This window comes from Rhinolophus sinicus, chromosome 1 (genome assembly GCF_057876585.1).
Source record: "Rhinolophus sinicus isolate RSI-liver-muscle chromosome 1, RSI-T2T, whole genome shotgun sequence".
In the NCBI taxonomy this organism is placed as follows: Eukaryota; Metazoa; Chordata; class Mammalia; order Chiroptera; family Rhinolophidae; genus Rhinolophus; species Rhinolophus sinicus.
The window spans coordinates 174789782-174816798 of NC_142501.1; the positions used below are offsets into that span (position 1 = coordinate 174789782).

At 35.0% G+C, this 27017-nt stretch overlaps 1 protein-coding gene across 16 annotated transcripts in view; it reads left to right on the plus strand.

Moving 5' to 3' along the window:
• The window catches only part of PDLIM5 (PDZ and LIM domain 5), a 189157-nt gene that overhangs the window by 127794 nt on the left and 34346 nt on the right, over positions 1 to 27017 (plus strand). For 9 of the 16 annotated variants that reach the window (XM_074323330.2, XM_074323344.2, XM_074323351.2 and 6 more), the window contains 5 exons: positions 9736 to 9852; positions 11375 to 11443; positions 11882 to 12022; positions 12989 to 13120; positions 20395 to 20582. In XM_074323330.2, the coding sequence (XP_074179431.2) occupies positions 9736 to 9852; positions 11375 to 11443; positions 11882 to 12022; positions 12989 to 13120; positions 20395 to 20582 (647 nt within the window). The remainder of the gene's footprint in view (positions 1 to 9735; positions 9853 to 11374; positions 11444 to 11881; positions 12023 to 12988; positions 13121 to 20394; positions 20583 to 27017) is intronic. The other 7 variants (XM_074323405.2, XM_088791976.1, XM_019741089.3 and 4 more) reach the window with 3 other exon arrangements.

Sequence of the window (27017 nt, forward strand, 5' to 3'; positions counted from 1 at the left end):
TTCTTCCATATTTTTAATAGGTGTAAGAATTAACAACTGGATTTGCCCCCAAAACACAGAACACCAAGGCTTCTGCAGCATAGTCTAATTTTTAAAAATAATCACAGCCAGAGAGCCTCTTATCTGATACCCTCATACACATTTTTGAAAAGTATGTTCACCAACTGGAAAAAAACAACACAAGTCCAAAAAATGGGTATATAACCAAGCCATAATTTTGCCTCTTGCCAAATGTAAAATAATTTGTAATTTACCTCCTTTCATTTTCTACTGGTGGATTACACCATCCTGTGCAAATGCTGGTTAGTGACTATAATGTAAAAGCCGCCATCTGTCGAATGTAAGTAAGTACTACACTTCATACTAGTGAGACTAGTATGTACTGAAAAATTATTGAAGCAGGAAACCTGGTTTCTATCTACTCTATGCATTTTCACACAGAAATTGTTTAATTCTCTGTGTAATTATGTAAGTGCTTGTGTACTTTTATCAAATTAAACTGGGAAGACGACCACTTATAAAGATATCTTTCATAAAAATCTTTTTTGTAATATGCAAAAATTGACTTTCATAGTCCAGAATATGCACTAAGTTCCTTAGAAGTTTTTTCAGACTAGTAACGCTTCTCTTATAATGCTGTTTAGATAAATTCTTTCCACTTCACCGTGAGAGAGGTAAATTACACAACACATTTTATTGAATTAAACCAGAAAATAAAAGGAACTTCTTGACTGAAATTCAATATTGAAGACACCTTCTGCAGTTTCCTTTTTTTTTAACTTCAAAAGAAATCACAACTTAAAAAATTTAATTAGGAGCATTGATAGTAGGCAATCTTCACCATGATGGAAGCTTAATTTTCTGCATTTTGCCACTATTCAATTTCAGTCTCATTGAAAGTCTCAGAAGCCCATGTTTTTCTACTTTTATGTTATGTGGTGTGTTTATGATGGTGGTATGATTTTATAAAATAATTAAAATAATATATGACATAATATAGTATAAAACTTATGACAGGTATGGATATTTAGACATCTTAATTTTCCTTTTCTTAGTCAAATTAAAGAACTGTTATCAAATCACATTAATCTTAAAAGCTTTCTGTCCAAGTCTCCACACTTGTGTTTTTGTTTTTATGTCTGTTAGCAGGTCTATGTTGAGTGCTGCTTCTGTGTCCAACATTGTTGTAGGTGTTCATCTCCCAGGTGCACCTAATTACTTCTCAAGAGTTTGTATTCATTTCTTTGAACAGAAGACTGTGTTAAAGCTAGGATGACACCTCTGCAATTTCTCAGTTGGTAGTACACATTTATATGGTCTTTTCACATACTTTATTCTTTATCCTGATAATCTAGCAATTCCTAAGACGAAAAAAATGTCTGAGAAAATTTCTGAAAGATTTTAATCGCTTCAGTACTTGTATACCACTGGTTAGAAAATGGGTGAATTTCAGGTTTTAATAAAAAGAAGCAACAGTTTTAAACTTGGTAGACTCAGATTTATCCTTTATTTATAGCACTGTAATCAAATGTCTGTTGTTAAAATCAACAAATCTCTTAGCAGTGGTTTTCGCAGAGATATTGAAGCAGTACCACATGCATGTTAGAAAATGTACATCCACACATGCAAGACATTTAAATGTGAAAACTGAAACAACCAGACGACATTAATTCAAGAAATAAAAAAGGGATGGTGTTAAGAGTTATTATGCAATGAATAAATGCTCATTGTTGAAAGATACAAAAAAAAAAAGCAAACAAAAATCACCTGAACCCAGAGGTAAATACTAAAGTTTTGGTTTATTTACATTGTGGAGGTTAATTGAAGGCGCAGGTAGTAAGTGCTCTTTTTCTCAGTGATCTGTAATCCAAGTATTTAGAGAATTTACCAGTGAGATTTGCTAAGTAACATTGTGTGCACTTAGAAAAAATCCTGGAGACTGGGAATGAAAACAGAAGACTGGGAACAGATAAATATAGTACTGATTTTCACAAAAGGAGAAGGTTAACTTCTAAATTATAAACTAGTTTGAACTTGAGGCCACCTGGAAAAAAGTCTAGAAGGCATTCTTAAAATCATGGCGAGAGAGCACTCTAAGAAAAGGAGGGCAGAATTGCCAAGACCCAGAATTAAGTTCTCCAAAAACAAATCACACCCAGCTTAACACATTTTGGATCGACTGGAGGAAATGTTAATGTTAACAAGTCATCGAAGAAAGACTCTTAAGATCCCACAGAATTTTAAAATGAAATGAAGCTAATGACTGTCAAGTTTTTAGATTCATAACAGGTTGAAAGAGTGTAACCAAAGGATATTGTTTATAAAGTATCAGTCAGTGACTTGGATGAGGGACCTACGTCTACAGCTTGCTGCCTGCATGTGTGGGTATCATGAAGCAGGGAGAAATGGCGTATATGTTCCCTAACTAGATCACCCTTCAGAAGTGTATTGAAAGTCTAAGAAAATATACCAAATATATTAGGTTGGTGCAAAAGTAATTGTGGTTTTTGCAATGGAATATAATAGCAAAACCCACAATTACTTTTGCACTGACTTAATAGTTTAAAAAAAGAAAAAATTTAATATGGTTATGTGCAGTTTGGATCAAATCATTTTACTCTTGTTGGACATGATGGTGGTAGGGATAAGGTTAGGAAAAACAAATATAGAAAAATTAGGGGTTTTAGAAGATCCCCAATGAGTTAGTCATGTCATATGGGTCCCAAAAATATAAGGCAAGCAGTGGTTCTATTCTGCTCCAGTAAAATCTCACCTGGCATATATTATGTTTAATCCTTGGCATTAATCTCCAATTACAGAGATAATCCCACTGAAATCAACTGAAAAATCATAGGACAATTAAGCTGTCTGTGGGTCACAGGCAGTTATATGAGTAATTGATGTTAGCTGATAATATGGGCTAGTTCCTTGACCTAAATCCACAGCTACGCCTTCTTCCCCAAACATTCTCCCTTAGTCTCAGGCCTCATAGATTAGCAGTGGTCTTTGCTTATGTTTATTGTATAGTGTATATCATAAATCTAGTACTTATTTGTGTTGTAGTTTGTATTTAGGGATTCAGATTCTTATCCCAATTAAATAGGAAGCCAAATAACAGGATTTTAATTGTGGAGTAACAGTTGATGTCTGTTTTTTAAAGATCACTCTGAATACTATGGAAAACTGATTGTAAGGGAGAAATAATGAAAGAAGGAGAGTAGTTATGTGTATTCCCTTAGTTCAGGCAAGAGAGGTTAGTGGCTTGGGCCATGGAGGTATGGGTTTGTATTTTAGAGGAATAACTAGCAGGAGTGGAAATATTGGAAGGGTGGGATAGATAATGGAACATTGCTGAGTTGGTGAATTTGGTAAGAATTCAGTTGGTAAGAGTCCATGAAATTGGTAAGTCAATTCAGTATAGTAAAAAGCTAATACAATCAAGAGGTAGAGGAGTGAGTGAGTTAGAATCAAAAAAGTTTCTTAAAATCCAGATTTTAGATGTGGCATACTTGTTGATAAGAAAGTAAAGGTTATGAACTCTGGAGTGCATGGCTGAGGTCTTCTAGGCCTAATACTTAACATTAGGAATTATCTTTGAAGTAAGTGAGGAAGTCAGAGAATTTGGCAGTTAGGTTATTCAGTGATTCAACATAACATTGAAGTCATCAGATGGATTGTTGGAATGGGGTAGAGGAAGGCAGTGAGCCAGGGGCTAAAGCAAATAGTGAGTGAGGTAGAAGCAAGACAGTGCATGGCTAGGTAGTGAGTGGGATAGTCTGATGACACGAGCCTCAATGGACTTGGGACTTTGAAGGATCAGAGGTGACTGATGTTAGAAACAATAATGAGGAGGAACTTGTATCATCTTCAGGTTTATAAACATACGGGGTATGAAAGAAAAGGAATCCCTGTCTGAAGGGACAGTAAGGAAGGAATGGAATGATGGAGGATTTGTGAAGGCTGAGAAGTGAGTAGGATGGACAATTGATCAGATTAGGGGATACATAGAACAGTAAAGAAATAAGAATCCAGGAGATGGGATGACCCAAGGGGTTTGCACTTCTCATTGTGGTGGGTGAACAAGGATGGAAGTATGATGGATGGGGTTGATCCTCATGGTCTGTTACAGGAAAGTGGGCACTAGACTGTAAGTTCCATGAGTGCAGGAAATTAAAGTGGGCAATAGAACATGTGAGGATGCCTGGCAACTCAAATAATATTTTGTTGTTGACTGAATGAGTGAATGCAGCATGTGATTGAATGGAAACCAAGATATATGATCCAGAATATTTAGCTAGAGAGTGTGTGGTCCTTGGCTTTTGTTCTCTAATGCTGGCAGGACACTCTCACTGGAGCGTGAGATGCTTTGGTGGCTTTGTCAAGACACCTGGCTTCTCCAGAGACTCACCGTGGGTGGCTGTTGAACAGTAGGTATTTAGACATATTCATTTTTATTCTCAAATAGGTAACAGATTGACTCAACACTATTTATTACATAAGGTATCCTTTTATTCTGAATCTGAAAACACCATTATCATATATACTTTTTATAACATTAGGATTATGTTAATGCTACAAAATGGCAGATTTTTCCCCTTAGAGAAGCTATTCCTAACTACTAGAAATCACTGAAATCATTGATAGGAATGAGCCAGTGAAGAAATTGATGATGCAAAGTGAGAGGAGCTAAGGTTAGTGATAAGTACCCTGCAAGTTACTGAGGGAGTCAGGCTTTTATCAGGGTATTGTTCCAAGTGATTTTTAAGTTGATATTATACCTTAAAAATCTCTATATTATATTGGTATTTTTATAGACATAACATAATATATGCTCATTCTTTACCTGTTTTATCTTTAGACCCCATATTACATTTTCTCTAAAGAGATCAAGGGATAGTATAGATAACTAAAGAGTTCACATAATACTAAGATGGGACATTTAATATTGGTAAAATCATTAGGAAAAGCAATAGCAGAGAAGTATGTACAAGTTAAGGCAGAGTTTGAAAGGTGTGAAGAAAATGGACTATATCAACAAAGAGTGAATTCTTACCCCAACACAAATAATAAGTTCCAGCTTCTTAAGAATTCTCCCTTTTTCTTTTCCTCTTTTCCTTCAGTAAAGTGGAAAGCTCTACGAAAAATAATTTATTTGAGTCAGTCCTTTTTATTTGCTCTCCCAAAAAAGAAACCTCATTTTGGGTAGTATTTTCATGTTTGATAATTTACTTCGGAATCTCCTTTTGATCTCTGACAGTAAGTCCTCTCCACTCCCCTGTGTAAAGCAAGGATGCCCTTACCTGCTGATTTTTAAATTCGTTTCAAGATGCCATCCATAATCAATGTAGAATTAACAGGCTCAAATAATGTTTTTAGGGTGCTATAGAAACAAGAGCTATTGACATTAATTAATAAATTTAGCTTGTGATTAAGCGTGCCAGAAATTGCCAGCTGAGGTTTAGTTGATTTAATTTTCCAGCAGGGAGATCATAGTTGCAAGTGAACACACTCACCATATTTTATTGTCAGGAAGTCAGTGGAAGATGTTCATTTTTTTCAGATGATGAGCAGTTTCTGTGGCTAAAATAAATAGCTTTGCTATGCCATTGAACCCCAAAATGCAGAATGCAGCTATGATCCTGGTATATTCCACTCTCTGCTTAGCAATATTGTTGGGTGATTGTTTCCTTTGTAGAAGAGAGAAAATACAAAGGATAATTTATTGTCGTTTTCCTGCTTTACTTTCTACAAAATACATATCTTAAGGTTTCAGAATTTCTCATCTTACTGAAAACTTGCCGTGTAGGGTGTAGTAAGTCACTCTATTTGATTATTTTATGATATTTCTATGGAGAACAAGGAGGCATTGACATTTTTAGTTAGAGACTTGATGACTTTGTGCTGCAAACGAAAGTTTCTGCTGTCTTTCCCAAATATTTTGAAGGTTAACCTTGGTGAAGAATTTGCACTTATGCAGTTTGCATATCATTCCACCAAAATATGGATAAGCCATTGAAATTTGACTGATAAGAGCTTTGACACCCTGCAATCAGGAACGGCCAGCGAATAGTACCAAGCAGATGAGTATATAGGGCCTAGACACAGAAGACGGGAACAAGAGTGGCCAGTTAGGTCATATTCAAAGACTGAATAAAATGGGGAATGGACACAAAAAGACAATACTGTAGGATTCCACCTATAATGTACCTACAGTGGTCACATTCATAGAAACAGAAAGTAGAATGGTGGTGACTAAGGGCTGGGGGAAGACGGAAAAGACGAGTTGTTTAATGGATACACAGTTTCAGAAATGCAAGATGATAATGTTCTGGAGATCTGTCTCACAACGCTGAATATGCTGAACAGTACTGAACTCCACTTCAAAATGGTTAAGAAGGTACATTTGTGTTGTGTATTTTTACCACAATAAAAAGAAAATGAGGAATGCAAATTATCCGCTGAATTTAGCCACGAAGAAGTCGTTAGTGACCTCAGCAAGAATATTGATTTTTTTTGAGGTTGGAGAATGAGGCCCACTTGAGGTGGTTGAAGTGACAGGCCAGTGAGAAAATGGAGGCCGCGTGAGGAAACTATTATTATTCACAGAGATTAGCTGTTAAGTGGAATAGGAAAATAGAAGGTGACGGTACTTTTATGTTCTTGTTCTAACAATTTTGAATGGAGTTGCAAAGCATGCAGTGAAGAAGGAGAAATGGAAAATGCCAGGGAAGTAGAGATAGATCAGTTGAAGTCCCTGAGAGAAAGGGGGGGGATGGAGTATGCAGCATAAGGGTGTTGCTGTTTGACAGTTGTCAGGACTGGGAGACAGAGCGTTCTGCTCGCTGGTCCTGCAGGGTAAGCAGGATGGTAAGTTAGTAAGATGGGCAACTTCATGCCTGCTTTACCCGAACAGATTGCTAATCTGGGTCCCCACTGAAAAGCATAGAAAGACAGTGCAAAGATTGTGCAGAGAAAGGCACAATTACAGAAAAAGATAATGTACCAATAGCTCTTTGTTCATTTTTCCTGAGAATAGCAGGCCAAAAGGCTGCAAGCCCAAGTCTCCAGACATATCCTGGAAGGAGAAAGCCTTCATACCTCTCTGGTGAGAAACGAAAACTCACTTAAGTAACAGACAAAGCAAAATGTCTGGCTGTGGCAGAGGTGCTATTAATCAGAGTTTCTTCCAACCCTAAAAGGAGTAACTATTAGGAAATGACAGGATGAAAATAGATATTGATGTCTGTTCCATATTAAATGAGATTAAGATTTTCTTAAACCTAGTGTTTTTAGACATCGGCTAAGCAACGGACTAGGTAATACGTGTGTAACATATGGGAAACCTCCCAACTGCATTTATTTGGAAATTTGGAAATCTGGCTTTCGAAGGTATTCCATGAGTTATATGAACTTTATTGTCAAGTGACACTCATTTTTCCAGTCAGCATAGTTCATGGAGGAGTTAGCAGACTCCACTTCAACTTCCCTTTCTTACCTGTCCTCATCGTATATTAATACGTAGACATTGCTAATTCTTTGTAACTGTATTTTCTTTTTTTCTAGAATATTGATAATTCTTTATATTATAAAGGACATTTATAAAGGTATTTTTGGAGTGATCATTGTCCCTTCTTAGGCAGTAATACCTGTTCAACCTGAAGTACAATAAAGTCTCTAGAAGGTACAAATGTCTTCTAAGAAATGTGTGTATATTGTGAGTGACTTCTGAATTTAAAAACAAATTTTCTTAATTCTTTGATTCAACAAATACTTATTTGTTGTTTACTTTGTGGTAAGCACTTTGTTTACATTTCATTTATACCAGTAAATGTAATGGTCCTTCACCTCAGGGAGCTTCTATTCCAGGGAGGGAGTCCAGATTTAAACAGATAACCGCACAAATTGTATCATTACAATCATAACAAATTCCATGAAGAAAAAGTACAGGGTACCTTGAAGCATATGGCATAGACAACCTAAGGGGACTTGGGAATGGGGGAGGCTTCCATGGGGAGGTGACATTTAAGCTGAGGCCAAAGGGAAACTTGGGAATTAGCCCAGTGAAGGTGTGGCCGAGAGGTGGGTGTTGAAAGTGAAAAGTAGTAGACTGTGCAGAAACCTTGAGGTGGGAAGAAGCTTGGCCTGTTTCAGGAAGAAACAAAGAGCGGTTGGACTGGAGCAAGGAAGGCAGAGGGAGAGGAAGAACACTGTGAGATACGGCTGGAGAATAGGTAGCCCCGGATCCCAGTTGTCTGCAGAGCTGTGCCGGGGTCTAAGCAACAAACAGGATCAGATTTGTATTGTTAAAAGTTTAGTAGCTGGGTGGAGACGTTATTGTCTAGGACAGGGGACAGCAAACTTGTTCTGTAAAGATCCAGGTAGTAAATATATTTGGTTTTGTGAGCCATCAGGTCTGTCACAGCGGCTCCGCTCTGTATAATGTGAAAGTAGCTATAGACGTATGCAAACTAATGAACCCTGCTATGTTTCATAGAAATGAAATTTGAATTGCATATAATTTTCATGTGTCATGAACTATTCTTTTTCTTTTCACTTGTTAAAAATCATTTTAAACATACGAAAACCATATTTTCTGGGGCCATACAAAACCATCTTAGTTCCCAGGCTATACAAAGACAGGTGGCAGGCTGCATTTGACATGAGAGTCAGGTTTGCTGACCCCTGTTCCAGAACTTAACATTTCTTATCCTTGTAACTTTTTCTTTTCTACCTCTTCAGTCACATATTAGTTCTGCCATGATATTTTTCTTAAGTTGTCTACATTTTTTCCAACATTCTGGTGAGGGTATGACCAATTTTATATAAAAAATGGGAATATAACCTCTCCTTTTCTATTTCTTTATCTTAATGTTACATTTTATGTTTGCAAATCAGTATAACATGACTGACACATTCTATTTTTTATCCACCGTCCTTTTTTAATAATGGTTAATTTTGTGTTTTCCTGTTAATTTTTTTCTTCCCAAAATGGAATACTTGGTGCTTTCTTCTTTTAAACCTCACACTGAGTTTTTCATCTTTACCTGGTAATAGTTCTTCTAAAATTTAATTCTGGTATTCAAGAGAAAAAATGGTATAGACATCAGAAAAACAAAGTAAAAAAATTATCAAACAAAGCAACACAACTGCAGGCAAACATTTGTTGTGTGACTGGATAAAATACTTTATTACATCAAGATAAACAACATCCAAATAATTTCAGATCTGCAAACACAACATTCTGATTTGAAAGGAAATTCCTAGGTGCTTTTTTACTATACTATGCAGGCAGCTGCCGCACAAGATGCTGGAAAGCATTATGTAGTATAAATAGTACAGACAGACCTGGTTCAAATTCCATCTGACCCTTAAGGCATAGGATATTGGATGACTTAATTTCTTGGAGCCTACGTCTTCCTGAAGCATGCAAAATACATAGTGTATGGGAATTCCCGTCCACCTTTCTTCCCCAGAAAGCATAATCTTTTATCACACGGAAGTACTAGCCATGTTTAAAAATTGGAGGAAAAAAACAACCCGTATTTGGTGGTGGTGAGGGTGTTGGTTTGGGTTTTAACCTTACACAGGTATGAAGTAAAAAGAAAAAAAACAAAAAACAAACACTAGCTGTACAAATTAAAGCAGTATACATTTAAAAGGTAGTAAACATGATAAATGTCTGTACTTTTCATTAATATTTCCTTTGCCTTGTTTATTTTACTTCTGCTAACTTAGGTTTGACAGTTGTCTGGAAGACCTACCTAAGAGTGGACCCCACCCACCTGCAACTCCTCAGGTTTTACATATTGGTAGCCAAGTAGCCACACTTTCTAAAGTAACTACATATTCTAGGTAGAGTTTTGCCTTCTTGGTATGTCTAAATGTTAATGCTGGTGGTGAAATGAAATACTAAAACTGTTTGACTAAAAAGGAAAAAGTGATCCTAGATTACAGAACTGACATCATTAATATGGAGACAAGAAAGCTTGGCACGCGGTCTTGGAACACCACTTGACACCGCTTTTCATATTTTTCACTTTTTGTTTAGATTCTAGTTCTAATGTAGAGTCAGGAAATCTGTGCCTTTTATTTATTCAGTGATTTGGAAAGTCAGCTTTCTTGAGTTTGTCATAAGTCTACTAATTAAAGCATTCACCTCTGAAAAAAGGAGTTAAAAAAACACACAAAAAAACCAGAGATCGTATGTTCCAGGTGTCCAGACATATTCTAAAGGTTCAGGCTAATTCTTCTTATAAGAGTTTGTTGGGATTCTGCTGATACCAAATCCTTTTATGTTATTATTTGTGATACAAGATGACGAAAGAAATTCATTACAGTTTCCTTTTCTTCGTAAAGGAGAAGGATAATTTAGCTGACTGATTTTTTTTTAGCTGATTTTTTTATAGACTTAAGTTCCTAGTTATTTGCCATTGCTTCCCCCAAATGGTAATAATTGCCTCAAAGGCGCAGAGTAATTGAGAGGTTATATCACCAATAGTTGAATCACTTGGTCACTTAATTCTTCCACTTTGCATGACTCTCATATCACCCTGCTCTGCCACTGATAGCATCTTTCTTTCCTCTTTCCAACCCCCATTTTTTTCTTTCTTAGCCATTCACAGCAATTGTTAAAACATAGCCATACATTTCAATTAAATGATAGACTTGCAAAAAAATTATACTTAATTCTGTATAATTTTTTTAAATAGATTACCACCCTTTCTTTCATTTGCCTTCTACTGGTTTGAAAAGTTATAGCTAACAGAACTAGGATTAATGGAGTATCAAATTCTTCTGCAAGGAGAAGAGACTTTTATGAACCCTCACAGTTTTAGATATTAGAGCTCTCATTAACCTGGGATGAATTTGGCACCTAATTACTTTATGTTGGAAGTGGCCACTGTCACAAAATTTGAAAAAGTGATCATAGTATATAGTGAGGTCCTAACTTGTACCCATAAATGAAGAAGAGTGACCACAGGTTTCACTCTGTGCATTTTAGACTTTCTTTTTACCGAAGAAAAAAATTCTCAATTCCAATTCGATAACCAATTTGGAAATCTGATTACACTCCTAATGATGGAACGTTAATTCCTGTCTAGGTGTTGGACTGTTTTAAAAGACCAAAGGAAAATAATTATTATTTTCAGTAATAAGAGTTCTGAAGATAACATTTCATACCAGCATTTTTGCATCTTGACAGAGCTAACTGAAAATAGAAATAGAACATCAGCAGAGAAAGTGATGTTTAGTCATATTCACTGTAACTGCTTTTTGTTTTACAAAGGTGCTTGCCATCCTAAATAGCTTTACTCTCAATGTTTTCAACAGTTATTTCTTGTTCATATTAATATGTATTGCTGCTTCTGAACAGGCAGCCGATTGTACCTGCTTCTCCTGAAAACATTAAAATGTCAGGCTCTGGGAGTATATCATCTCTAAGGTAAAACCCTTTATATAGAGACATTTTGGAAAAGCTCCGCATAACCGTCCTTCTTTCTCTGCTTATAGAAATTCAAACTTCATGTTTAGGTTTATTTTTTACTTAGTTGTTAACAAATCAGTCTTCAAATGTCTATTGTTGTATGATAGTGATTTAATGTAAATAGGATTAGAGACAGTGAACTTAAACACATTAAAAATATTTGTATCTCAAAAACCATTTGCAAGGATTATGTATCAAATTTTAATTTCTGAGAAAAATCATAGCAACAGTAAATAAATGACCTCAACTCCTGTTGCACTTGCGACATGTCACACCTGTATAATATCTCAGTATCAATATAGGATGATTGCTATTTTATCTGTATTATGGTACATACCTCTTCTCACTTTCCTTTTTGTTCCTCTCTGTTTTTCTTTCCCTACCTATTAACTTAAGCAGCTCCACAAGAAATGTGGTGACAAGTTCTTTGGAAGGTTTTCGAAACTTTTCTACCTTCTCTTCTCCTGCTAGATACAGTGCTGCAGTTCTGAGCAGTGCAGCTGCCACTGTGTCTGCTGTTATTGCTGCGAAAACCAGGTAGAACTGCATGTACAATGTGTGTCTGATGTGATCCCAGCACTACTCTGTCTTACAAGTCCCCTTAAAGAAAACACCTATTTGAAACAATCACAGTTCTGTTAGGGAATCTTAATCATATTGTGGACATTTTATCGAGGTTGTAGATATACAGAGGGTGCCACAAAAATGTATACACATTTTAAGAAAGGAAAAAACTGTATTGATATATGAGTATACTGATAACAAAAGATGAATACAAGTCACGTTTGTCTTCTGTAATTACAAGAGGTGCTCAAAGTGGTTGGTTACCAGACACTTCTGATTACAGCGAACTACTGCTTGAGCAATGTTAACCAAAGTGTATACAATTTTTTTGGCACCCCTGGTATATCCCACTAGGTTTATTACTGATTTTGTTTTAAATCACCCTTTTATCTTTCATGACTACCATTTATCTATGATACTTTTCAGTTGAGTGGGTTATTGCATGTTGTGTGCCTGTTGACTTTTGGGGGTTTATAATTTCTAGTTTTTATATCAAACAATAAAATATGTACAGATATTTTAAGTTTTCATTGGTTTTATCTTCTCCCACAAACTGATTGTATTTGAAGGCGATCTAACACCTTACTGTTCTTTGCGATAACCCTTCCTCCCAGTAAAAGAATAAAAACTTTAATTTTTGTGGGCTTTTGTTTATGCATAATTTCTAGCAGTCTTTTGCAACTTTATTTGTTTTCTAAAAGATTACATTGATCAATTTTGGTGAAAATGTAGTCAATTCTATATTAATGAGTAAATATAGTAGGCTCTTAGCCCTTCTTTTCATCCTCTTTCTATTGTTTAGTTCTGTCTTTCTCTCAGTCTTTCTGTTCCTATCTCTTCTACTCTGTGGAAATGTTTCAAATCACAGACTATAAAAACTACTTTCTATTATTCGTAGTGTGATTTTTCAACTTAAAACTCTTTCTAAATGCTCACCAGGCTCTCCAGTCCTGAAAAATATCACTCACTCCTGGATGCACTTTGCATCAGCCCTGTTTCCAAGCCTTTAACTTTTTCATACCTCCAGTCCTCGAGGAAATCAACTGGCTCTATTCATGTTAAGAAAACAAGGTACTGTGGGAGCAGATGTCACAAGCCATGGTTTGCTGTAAAAGATAATGCTTTCTGTACGTTTCCCCACCATATTAACAGGCTAGATGAGCAAATCCTAGAGCTGATTTGTGCCCAGTTTTAAAGTAACTGTAATTTCAGTGCCTTACTAATGCACAAGCACGTTACTTTGTATGATTATTAACTTACCCTTTAACCCTTTGTGACATCTTTTATTAGCACACTTGATGTTTGGTATGAAATTATGAGTAATTATGCAAGTGCTTACATTACAACAGAACCATGTCTTATATTGCAGGGATGTAGCTATACAAGAATAGTCAAATGTTTAGTAAGATATACCTTTATGCCTTTTGAAAAAATGAAAAAGTATAATAAAATACTTGGTTTTGTTTAGCTACTGTCTTAGAGTTCTCAAATCTGAAGGTTTTACTTGAGCCATATCTGGGAAATACTGATTCACAAAAATTAATTTTTCTCCTAAACTTAATAATTATGCCAAAAATTATTAAGTATAATATAAAGAATCAATATATCCCAAGTGTTTATTACTAAAGGTATAATCTTAATTAAATAACTGTATAAAACAATTTCTGGCAGAACACAAAATTAATGGCAGAGTGTACAACTCTGACTATAATTAGAAAAAGCCTGATATGACATAGGCTAGCTGTTGATCACTTGTTCGTATCCTACCCCCCTGTTATGGAGGTTTTCAATATACTTAATTCTAATTCTGGGTAACTTTTAAGGTGTTTAAACAGGGGGAGCTTTTGCTCTAAGAAAAATATCTGAAATTATTTTTATTTGTGGAGTTTTGAGTGTTAAATGAGCAGAAATCTTTGTCAGGGCAAAGTCTGTGCAGTGACAGGTTACTGACCATAATTGGAATAAGAGGTCTCTTTGAGGACATAATGGAATGCTCTAGATCTTCTCTCCAGAAAAGAACCTGGTGCTTTTTTTTTTTTTTTTTTAACTAAATGGCCAGGTTTTTTTTAAACTAAATGGTACATTTTGATTAACAACAAATGGAGATGGGATGGGGAAAATACTGGTTCTGTGAAAATATCCCCTTTCTCCATTAGTGGCTCAGCTCTTACCTTTCTATTCTAGTAAGTTATTTTGCTTTCACTGTTTAATAAACAAACAAAAACTAAAAATTCTTGGATACCTGATACACACACACATATGTGTGTATGTGTATATATATATATATAGAGAGAGAGAGAGAGAGAGACAGACAGACAGAGAGGCAGAGAGAGAGAGAGATATGATGTAATAAAGAATTGTATACCTGAAATCTGTAACTTTACTAACAGTTGTCACCCCAATAAACTTAATTAAATAAAAAAATTATTGGATACCTTTTTCAATAGAAGAATTTTAATGTTTTTTATTTATCACTAAAACCAAGGACAATTTTATGACGTTTTTTGTATGTAGCTGTTACATGTAAGACAATCTGTCTTTATGCAGGCATAAATTACTCTAAAAGAAATGAATCCTAGATACTTTTCCCTTCAAGTCAAGTGTCATGTTTAAAACAAAACAAAACAAAACAAAACAAAAAATGGTGTGCGTGCATTTATGGACTGACTGAAGCTCCCCATGAATCCACTTCTACAGCAAGTATTAGTAGTCATTATCACTACGTTTCATTAACAGCAATTTGCACAAACTAAATATATTTTGATATTTGGGAAAGGGAAATTGTTCTTGACAAGGTAAGGCAGTTGGCATTCTGGAAAGCAGGAACACAGGGTTTCCTGAGGATACCTTTCTAACTCAGAAAGGAACCAAAAAGAACAGTTTGGTTAGTGTTGGAGATATTTTCTCTCTGATGTTTGCTTTTGTATGGCAGTAATCTTGACATTATAATAAAGTATAATACCAAACTTGTTTCTTTCCATTATAGTATATTTAGAAGTTTGAATTTTGGTGCAGAAAGTATTAAGTTAAACAATTTTGCTTAGGAAAATACTTTTTTAAAATTTTGTAAACACAGATTTCTGGAAGGAGGGAGACTCATGATTCCTCTCTATGTCTAGGTCCTTTTGTAGAGTTCTGACAGAGAATTCTATTAAAATAGAAAGTTGCTTGTAATTATAACCCTTTCAGAAATATCAGAAATACTTCTCTCCTACCACTTCAGAGTCTTTGTATTAGAATATCAATTTTTATAAGACTTTTCGGTAAAACTGTTTAATTTAAACTTTGATTATTAAACCTGTGATATATAGTTGGCTTTTTAAAATTTTAAACATGTATTTAGAATAAAAGTTACCTCAGGAGTATTCTTCAAACATAATTTTTCCTTTGAAAATAGATTTAGAATTTCCAACTGTTCTCAATCTGCAGCTTAAATTTATTTATTATAATAATTAAACAAATATGGGGGAGAAACGTATACTCAAGATAAGTCAGGTTGCTGACACCAAGTAAACTTTTCTTCCTTTTTCTTTTTTCCTGATTAGCTCAGTTTTGAAAAGAAATCTTTGCTCTATTAGTGTATTTTCAATTTTCAAAATATGAAACAAAATCTTTGGTATTTTGGATATGGAAGCCATATGAATTTGACATATCATTTCAGTACTTGTTCATTTGGTAGACTAGTAAAAATGACCATATTTGATTCTTAGCATCTGTGGTATTAGCCCAGGGTATTTATGAATTTACTCTAGTTTTCTCATTAGAATCTTTTAGAAAGCATTTTAATTTTGATTAGAATTTAGGTATACCTTAAACAATTTAAATTTGGAAAAAATATGTGTGAGTCATGATTTCAGAAATAAGGTACCAATCTAATTTAAGTAATCATGCCATGTTAATAAATGAGTCATTAATATAAAATATTTTGCTGTTTTTGATTATTGATAGTATTTTCAAATATGAAATAGTATGGACAAAGACTTTATTAATTCTTTAATCTTTAGTACCTGTTACCTAATGTTTATGTATTTTCTTTAAATGGTAGTTAATAATTAAAAATTAGGAAAAAAGGACATGTTTTTAGAGATCTGGGCATCATATATTCAGATGTATGATTGTCTAGATTAATAATTTTCAATTACTACATTAAATGTTTTAAGTAAATAGAGATCTGTTTCCCCACTGAATATTGAACTCTGATGATCAATCCTGAATTTAAAAATTAATGGAACAACTTTCTTGCTTATAACTTGGATTTTTAATAAGCTATTTATAATTTACTGAACACCCTTTGTAGCTAAAGAATACTATTTAAGATTTAAATCTTAAGCCTTTGGGGAGAATACATGTGCAAGACTATGTACAAAGGATACAATAAAAAATGCAAACTTTTCTTGGGCTTATGAGATACTCATTCCATGGGAATTTTAAGAAATATTGTGTTTTATTTACAATTGAATTGAGGAAGCAAGCTTTTTAGTTTTAAAATCCAAGAAAACTACCCACAAATTACATTCAGAAGTAAAATTATTAGTACAGAGAAGAGGTGTTTATTTAGCAAATGTACTTATTGCTAGGTATGTGAACTAGATGTAACATGATGTATTGTTTTCTGAGCATAAACCTGAGCTAAGCACTGTGCTAAGTACTTTACCTCATTGTATTTCATTTCATCCTAACGATAACCTTGGAATAAGGTAGTATTTTTATCTTACTTTACAGATGAGGAAACTTATCAAATTTAAGTAACATTCCCAAGGTCATAGTAAAGGCCCAAATATTAGATGGTATATAATGTAGTGAAGGAAACTATATACATAAAGAAGTCACTATTAATTAAACCAAAAAACCCTGGCTATTACAAATCAAAAGCTAGCTATATATGCCATGCAGTTAGTATGTGCCATGAATTCAAGGAAGGAGTGACTACTTCTAGAAGATTGAGTGATTAAATAAAATAACGTTAATTGTATAGCATGATGGATATTATTGTTATTGCTAATTATTAATTATGGATAGGATTGGATCAGTGCAGATGGCAAGTGGGGAGAAGTGCCTTCTATGTAGAGTCTGGAAAAAAAATGGAGAATTGTGGACAGAGAGGAAACATGGCCAGAACACAGTTGATTGTAGCTATATTTTAGGAGGCTTTAAATGTCTTGAAGTGTAACTTAGCCATCCACCCTCTAAATGGTTAAATTTGTTGTATAGCATTTTCATCCACTACTTAAGAACCTTCTGGAGACAGGCCTCTTCAAGAAAGGTGAGATTAGGAAACAGATTTTTTTCTTTTGGGTGATTTTTCATATTAGGTACTTCCTTTTATTGAACCAAATCTCTCACTATAGATTCCATTCAACTTTAGGCAAACAGTATGTAGCCGTATTGAGTGAAATTTGCTGATTGCTTTTGTGCTTCTCTTGAGTTTTTTTCATATCCTGGGCCCGTACTTTTAGGCTCGGCATTGATTTCCTATCATCCTTGTCACTTTCTTCCAAGTAAATCTGTCTGTGGCAACTCTCCTAGAATTAAATTTAAATTCTTTCAGGTAATGAAACATTAAATGATGATTTGGGTTTTGTTATTACCAGATTGTATTTGTGTTTCACCTGTAACTTCTAGTATTGCTTGGTCATAAATTTTCTCCTCAGAACTGTCACTATGTGATTATTATTTTTTTCAAATTCACATGAATAATTAACCCTAGAATTAAAATGACCTGTACTTATGTATTACTTTAAAATATCATTTATTCATAATGTGTAAAAATATTGAAACTCTTATTGTTTGAATACATTAATTATCCTTTTCATATGTCAAGTTGATATTCTGTGCCTTAGTGTATGCTAATTAGCTTTGTACATATTTATGTTGTTTAAGTCTCATGAAATTCTTATGAACAAAGTATTATGCCCATGTAAAGTTTAGGTAACTGCGGCTTAGTGAAATAAAATAATTTGTTCATCATAAAACTTTTAAAAGGTGCTCATAACCACGAAATTATAATGCTTAAACTGTTTCCATTAATATCTGTTGTGTCATCTTGATTGATAATTGTGTCCAGCATTGCCCTTAAGTAAGCAGTCTTTCACTTTCTGTTCATTATAAAAATTATTAAAGTGCTTAAATTTTTCATGATATAATATGTTTTAACATCAAATACATCTTAGTTTTTCATTAAACTGATTAGAAATGATAAAAGAAGGTAGATAGCTCTCTTACACTTGAATTTGAGAGAACCATAATAGGGAACTATATTTCAAGAAAGTTAAAACAGGTCCAGTATGAGTTTTCAAAACAGTGTAGTATTGGAGGTGCCCAAGACTTTCCCCAGGTGTGATGATTCATTCACTAGAGGACTTATGGAAGTTAGTATATAGTTGTACCCATGTCTAAGATTTATTACAGTGAAAGAATGCAAAGCAAAATCAACAAGAGGGAAAGGTACATGGTATCAAATCTGGAAGAAATGAGACTCACATTTCCAAAATCCTTCTTCCAGTGATTCACACGGGATGTGCTTGATTCCTATAGCAATGAGTTTTGACAAAATGTGCAAAGTACTGTCTACAAGAGAAGCTCCTTAGAAACTGAGGACCCAAGACAAGGGTCCCCAGTTGTTATCAGGGCTTCTTAGTAGGTACGCTGTGCCTCGTTCACACCGAAATTCCAGACTTTCAGAAGGAAAGCAGGTGTTTAGCATAAACCGTATTGTTTACATAGTGTAGGCACAGTAAGCCACTCTTATCTTTTAAAGAGAGTTTTACGGTGACCTAGGGATCTATTTACCAGCCATGTTCCCAAATGCCAAAGGCCAACCTTGCAAGTAGCCCTTCCTAAGGATCGGTGGGCTGCCGCAGGCCTTTAGGTGTTGTCAGAGATTCAAGAGGCATTGGGGAAGTTAGGGATTCTTGCGCATGGTAGTATACTGGACATAATTGAATTTGAAATTTCTATTCCTTGAAATAATCTGAATAATCTCAACCTAAACAGTATAATTAAGTCTATTTATTTTATTGAAGTCATTAATATGGTATCTTATCTTTATCAATCGGTTGTCCCAGCTGTTGCTTTCAGATATTGAAGAAATCGAGTTTCTATGCATGAAATTATTAAAGCAACTAGTACCTCAATTTCTATTGAAAAGTTAGTAGGATGTATTATTATTTGTTGTTATAATAACAATTATTATTATACTTAAGTTGAGAGAACTGCTATCGTGTTGTGTCATTCCAAAGTACATATTTCATAATTTGAGCTACCTAAAAACTTTTTTTGAAATGGTATATAATTATAAGTGACCAATAACTGGGTAATAAAAGCCATACGATCTCCTAAACCAAACTGGAACCAGCACGGATAAGGCCTCCTGCTAAGCAAACCACTGACAGAGAGAACAAGGCGGTGTTGTCTCTTGTTTTCCTGTATTATGAACACAGTTAGACTGGGGATATTGTCTCGTTTACCACTGTGTGGCCGGTGCGTAGTGCAATGTCAGCATATAATAATAGGTGCTTAAATATTTATTGAATGAATGAGTGACTGAGTGATTATGTGAGTGAAAGGAGTGACTGGTGAGATGTCAGAGAAACTTAGTTCATAAAACACCCGAAGAATGTGGGAATGTTCGAGAAAGAAATGTGCCATTTCATAGAGATTATCAGGGATCCTCCAATAGTTAATTGTTTTAATCTACATGATTAAGTGTTGAGATTGCAAGGAATAGGAAGAGGAAATTAGCGTACTGTTTTAAAGGATTGGCTCTATAAGTTTTCCAGTCGCGTAATTTTTCATGGTAGACGTTGTAAAGAGAATTTCCAAAGTATTGAGTAAATGCAGTCTGACTACTTTTCTTTTTTAGTTTTAGCATTTTTGCTGCGATGCTCGTCTATAGTTGAATGACATTTCCATGCCACTGACTGCAACGTTTGACTTTACCCTGCAAGCGCAGTATTCCAGAAAGGAAGTTTGGGAAAGCAGATGTACATTTTTCTATATTTTTGTGTTTTTCAAGAATGAATAACAATAGGACATTTTTCTACTTTAATCATGTATTTTTAATAAAAAGTAGCACCTTAGCTATATTTACTTAAAAATATAAATACTATAATTATTTTCTTCGGATGTTTGAAACATGTTGGAGAACTGACTTGAAATCAATTAACGCAGTGAAAAGATCTAAAGAGAGTCCCTGAGTCATGGTTTTAGAGCTTTTCTTTTTAAAAATGTCAGTTAATTATTCTTTTTGCTTTCCTTAGAGATTTAATAGATTGAGAAAAGAAAGAATCATTGCTAGCTTAGATTGCTACCACTTCACCAAAAATGTTTTCTTATTTCCTTTCCAGCAACTCCCAGGAACCTTCTCAGCAACTGGTTCCGTCAGTCGCTTCAGTACAGAGCATGCCTGCGAGGCCAGAAAGCCCAGCCTCTGCCAGAACAGGGGTGGCCAGTCTCCCAACCGCTGCTGCCTTCAAGCCTCTAGGATCCACCAGCATTATCAAGTCACCAAACTGGCAACGGCCAAACCAAGCAGGTGTGCCAAATAAATCTCTTGTGTTTTGTTCTTCTTAAGTACAGTTATGAAAATGTGTTCTGGAGTATATGATAGAATTCATTGGTGAAACCCATTCTCACCCATCTAAGATTTTAAAAGGATTGCAGAGAATAGCTACAGCTATTTTCCTCTCTGAAGTGTATCATAAACATTTTCTTTGTTTGATACAATTGCCATTTGCTCTTCATAGTTATAGAATCGGGCATTTCCTTGTTTTCCAGATTACTCACAGAGCATGTGTTAATTGTAAATTTGGGTCTTACTAACAAATTATATTGTGGGAAGGTTATCCTTGAAAATACAACATTTCAGTTTAGATGATATATACAAAACAACAACAGAAGCATTTATTACCATTGAGCAATTACTGAAGAAAGGATCTTTTACTTATTGTCTTCTGAATGTTTACAAGGCAGAAGCAGAAGGAGGACACAGTATTAAAAAAAGAACCTTTGAATGATTAGGATGGAACAACTTAGGGTCAGTCTGGAAACCTGAGTTTTCATTCACTTCTATAGATAAATAGCTTCAATTAAAGTCAGTTAACCTCTTTGACCCTCAGTTTTCTGATTTGTAGAATGTAAGGAGACTAAATGATCTCCTGTTTCTCCCAATGTGAACAAAGTTTGTGGTTTAAAGACTAAAGTGTCTCTCTTAACAGGAAGATGGGATTATGCTTAAATGTTGCCAATCCCACACGTGGCCTTCATCTCTTCCCATTCTTTACACTCTCCCTGGATGATCTCTCACCCAGATTTCTTTTACTACCTAGCCACTGATAATTTATATTGCTCTCTCTCATGAACTTTATATCCTCAAAGCCTGTTGACCAACTTGCTGTTTCAAGGTGGGACCTCAAATGTAGCATGTCCAAAACTGTCATTACCTCTGTCTGGAAATGATACATCCAGCCAGTCACCAACGTTACCATGTTTCGCCAAAAATAAGACCTAGCCGGACAATCAACTCTAATGCATCTTTTGGAGCAAAAATTAGTATAAGACCCAGTCTTATTTTACTGTAAGACCCGGTCTTATTTTACTATAAGACCCTGTATAATATAATACAATGCAGTGCAGTGCAGTGCAGTGCAGTACAGTACAGTACAGTACAGTATAGTACAGTACAATAAATACCGGGCCTTATATTAATGTTTGCTCCAAAAGACGCATTAGAGCTGATTGTCCAGCTAGGTCTTATTCTCGGGGAAACACGGTAGAATGTAAGCTGGAGACTTCCCATTCCCACCCCCAAGTCCTCACAGTAATTAAATGCCTATACACTTCTTAGTATTTCTCAAATTTCTCCTCTTCATTGCTTTGGGTCAGGCCCTTGTCATTGCAAACAACTTGTATCTAATTTCCCTATCTCCTCTCACCCCATCAGTCTATCCTCCGTACTACAGCAAGTGACCTTTCTAAAGCTTGGATTTGCCCAAGTCACTTTCCTGCTTCAGGTGCTTTACTTAACGTATCATTTAAGTCCTTTTTCACTCTGGTCCCCATACATTTTCAGTCTCGTCTCCTGCTGTTGCCAGTGGGAGATGATCTCGACTATTTTAAAAAAAGATGACTGTATTACTGTTGAAAACTTAAAATATTTAGATTAATATCATGAGCCTCTGAAATTTCTAGACTATTAATTAACTTAGGAAGACCTGTTCTCTTGGGGAAAATGCTGACAGCTCAGCCCGTACATTTTTAATTATTTCCATTGACTTAAAGGTTACCCATGATGATGGATATTTGCTGTGATTATTTTATATGTGCATTAGAATACAGAAAGAATCTTTCAGAAAAATTTATTTGGTATGGTAAATGGAAGGGAACAGGACAATATTTCCTAAAAAAGAGTAAAAACCAAAATTTCTGAGGTAGAAACTGAAGGGAGGGCATCAAATATATATACTATGGAGGGCAGAAAATATATGTACTGCTTTTGTAAATTCAGAAACTATAGTCAAAACAGCATTCTGCTTGTTAGAGTGAAAAAAGTTCCAGTGGATGTGGAACACTTGGAGAATATATTACATCAGAGTTACCACAAGAGGGCGACTGAATCCTTTCTTTTCTGAGTCTAGCATGTTAATGAGAATGGGCAAATAATGCAATTAATTATGATTCACATGATTAGTATTTAAAATATTATACTCTTTACAGAGCATATAAGTGAATTTAATCTGAGCAAAACTATAGCAGTATAAAACATTATACATTATATAACATTATAAAGCATTAATATTACAAAAAGACAATATGTTTTGCCATTGTAAAATCATAGTTGAATTACACCATGATGCTAAGCTCAAATCAGAAAATATTTGCAGAACTCCTACTATTTATCTTGTCTAGGTGCTACAACAGACATTTAATAAGTTATGTCAAAATAAGTAAAAGTTACTTATTTTACACTGTTTTGTAAAATAAATTCCCGGCAACTCAAATTCTTTTATTCTACTCTACCTAACAGTATATACCATAGGTTTTAAAAAAAAAAAAAAAAAAAGCAGAGTCTACTCTTAGTCTTGTAAAGTTTCAAGACCTTCCTAATGCAAATGAAAAGTTCTTTTGATTTAGAAAGTGATAACTCATTATGGGTTCTTATGTTCTTCACAATTCACCGAAAACTGCAGTGTCAAATCAATCAAAGGGATGCAAAACCTAGAAAGGCAAGTTGCTTGGGCTTGAGTGGACTATGTAAAGCATTAAGGCAGGTGACATTACTTCCCTCACACAGAGAACTTCTGGCTTCTTTCTCTTGTTAATTCACAGCTGTGCTCTAATGTGGGTGACAAAAAGGAAAAAAATGATCCCCTTCCCCCCTTATCAAACAGTGACTATTACCAGTGATGTCATTTAAAAATAATTCCTACAGTTGGGTGGGATCAAAATCACTATATTGCCATCTGACCCACTTAGTTTACTCTGAAATCAGTTTAATGGATCATAGCCAGTATTTTTGTGACAATGTAATAGAATAGAAAATATAAGAATATTTTAATATATTAAGGGTTGGTATCATGTTATGAAAATGTGCTTTCAGTTTATATATGTGTATATGAGTGAGTGTGTTTGTGTATACATAAACAAACATATATTTTGGGTCAAACATATATTTGAGTGTGTTTGTGTATACATATACAAACATATTTTGGGTCAAAAGGTAAAGTGTATTTTGTACTGTATTTCATAGCTAAAGGGTTTGAAAGTCATTTATTTAAATAAGTATTTTAGTCATACATTTGTCTACTAGGTGATGACTAATGTAGCTGTGAAAAGATAGCGGGAAAAAAAAAGACTTCAGTATAAGGGCTAATTGAAATTTTAAGACCTACTAGTGTGTACTCTGAACCTGTCATGGGTTTCTGTTACCTCCACTGAAATTCTGACTTTAAACCTTAGATCATTTCGTTTGTGGTATTATATAGCCTGTATTACCCAGAAGTCTTTCAAGAACAACAGTGATGCTATACCAGTTGATAAATAGGAACTAGGCGTGTATGTAACAGTGTTTTAGTTTAGATTGGATCATCTTCTTTCTCTCAGGCATATAGCTTATCATCCACTACCACACATCCATTCACAAGCTTGCCAGTGACTGACAAAGATCTAAATATTTTAGGAGGCAAAATGTTCCAAAGTTCATAGTCTGCATGAAAGTATTAAGGCAGAAAAAGAAGTAAGAATCTAAGCTCGCGTTTAAGCAGCAAAACTACTTCCTACTTGTCCTGTATCTTTGGTTAGACTTCCATAATTCAGATGCAGTAATCCCTTTAGAAATGTTGACTTGATCTAGAAAAATACATAAAAGGTAAGATTCTTGTTATTTTTCAGAATTGGGGATTGGTATTTTTTAAAACTTATGTTTTAATTCACTATGTTTGTATGTCTGCTTTTACAATATTTGAAACCTTCATATTATAATTAATAAGCAGTTAGATAGATATTTTCAAAACCTTTGTAATTTAATGGTATAAATTTAAAAATATGTTCCTGTGCATATGTAGGTGACCTCATTTGCTATATAATGTTTTTCATAGATTCTGTTCAGGTTATGGAAACCAGATTAGGTAAGTTTAGTTCATTTGATGCAAGTACATGTGTAAAATATTACTATCTTACCAAATATAGTGAGATGTTTTCCATAAATCCAGTATTAGAGTCATGAAGAGCCATTGTATGTTGGAAGCATACCGGTTTTCTAACTTTGGTTTAATTGTGCACAAAATGAGGATGACTAATTCATTAGAATATAAGCAGTGCTTTCTAGATCAGGCAGTGTTGTTCATCGAACCCAGTTTGCTAACTGGGGGCAGCCCTGAAAAACAGGGAAGTCTGCTCTATGGAGTTGAATTTCAGGACGCCAGAGATGTTCCCCAAATGGGGCATTTTAAGCCTTCAGTTTCTTTATCTGTTAAAATAAGGGTCTAAAAAAGTCCTTGTTAGCATTGTCGTGAAGCTCAAATAATATAAAGAAGTGCTTGATGCATAGAAGGTAACCCAAGATGTTAAGTTTCCATCCCTTTATTTTTTTGTTTTTAGTGATAGCATTAATAACTTACACAGTTACCGTGCAACAAAACAGTTCTCATGCAACTTTCCTGCTTGAAAATGTTTGGGGCTCTCTGCTGCCCACACAGTAAATGTTCGGGTTCTTAACTGGGCTTAATGGGCCCTTTACAACTGCGCGTCAACCTTCTCCAGCTCATTTTATAATGTCGTTCTGCTTGTTCCCTATAGTCCAGTCACACTGAAGTTCTTGAGTTCGTACCATTCCTTGGGCAGACACCTCTGTGCTTTGTACAAGCTGCTCCTTTGATTTGAAATGCTTTTACACCCTCTACCCCTGAAAAATTTCTATTCACTCTGTAGGACCTAATGTCATCTCCTTTGTGAACCTTTCTTGAGCCCCCTAAATAGTTGCCTATTCTTTCTCTATGTTCCTACAAAATGTTGATGCTGGCTTTATTACAGCATTCATCACGTTCATTTAATTGTTTACATATGTATCTTTTACCACAGTTTTTAGACCCCTTAAGGGTAGGGTTCAGGTCTTACTAACCTTTGTTTTCCAGCATCTAAATAATAACCTGGCACAGTGTCGAGGCCCTAAGTTAATGTCAATGAGTAAATGAATGAGTGGGTAGGACAGTTTGTCTTACTTTCTATATCGTCATGTAATTTGAGAGATTCACAAGCCATTGTTCTTTCCTCCTACCAGACTTGAAATTCCCACAACAGTCATTGAACAAAGGTGGAGGAGCTGTCTGCCAAAGGCTGCCGTTAAAAAGTACACGTTTTGCTTAAGGAGAAGGGAACTCCACTCTCCTTGAAGCATTAAACTCTGTAAGACTTAAAAGTTGTGAACATAAGCAGTACTTTGACTAGTACTTTATTAATGTCCAGCAGTTAAAAAAGTTAATAATAGAGCTGAAGCCCTATGGTAGCATTCCCGCCCCCCCAAAAGATGAGGCATATAATTTATGGCATGTAAGTCCCCAAACAGTGGAGTGCCAAGGAAATAATAGGGATATTCACCCATTTTGTCACTGTGGACAAATTAACTTGGGTGCATCAGTAAATAACAGAAATCAGCAAAAAAAAAAAAAAAAAAAAGTGCAGAGAGTTAAATCAAAATACAAGGTCCAGGTCAGAAGGCATGGAGGTCTGGATTAGTGGAAAGAAGAGAAAGAGACCACCATAAAGTTCCAGTGATACAATCTTGAGGTAAAATATGTATTTGTGTGTAATAGAGTCATAATTTATGCAGGAATAAAGTGTTACTGTTTGTGCCTAAAGTAAAAATCCCAGGTAGTCAATACCCATTTGAATATTTTTAGGAAGAGACCAAGTTGGAGAGGGATGAACATATGCAAAAGCTCTCAGAGAACTTGACTTCTAGGAAGGAAGAAAGGCACGTAGTTCAGTGTGTTGGGCACTGTACAGTGGCCAGAAGAAAAGTTGGATGGGTTAATGGGGGCCTGGTCAGAAAGGGCTGTGAAAGAAAGGAATGTGGATTGATGTGGAAAGGAAGCTATTAAAAGATTTGGAAACTCGAAAGTGACACAATCAGATTTGCATTGTTAAAAGCTCATTATAGTGTTAATGTGTTTAAAAGATCATTATGACCTCAGTGTAAAAGGTTAAGATGGAAGTCATTCTGATTCTCTAAGAGGTTGTTGAGGTAATCCAGCATAGACAGGATGATAATGAATATGACCCTATGTAATGGTAATGGGAGTGGAGAGAATTCCAAGGGCAAGAGAATGCAAAATACTTAGACTTTAACCTGACCAGGATGCAAGTTCTAACCATTGCTCCTCCAGGGAGCCTTATTCCCTAGAGCAGGGGTCTCCAAACTTTTTTCAACGTTTTTCACCAAGGGCCATATTCGGTAAAATACACAAACGGCCGG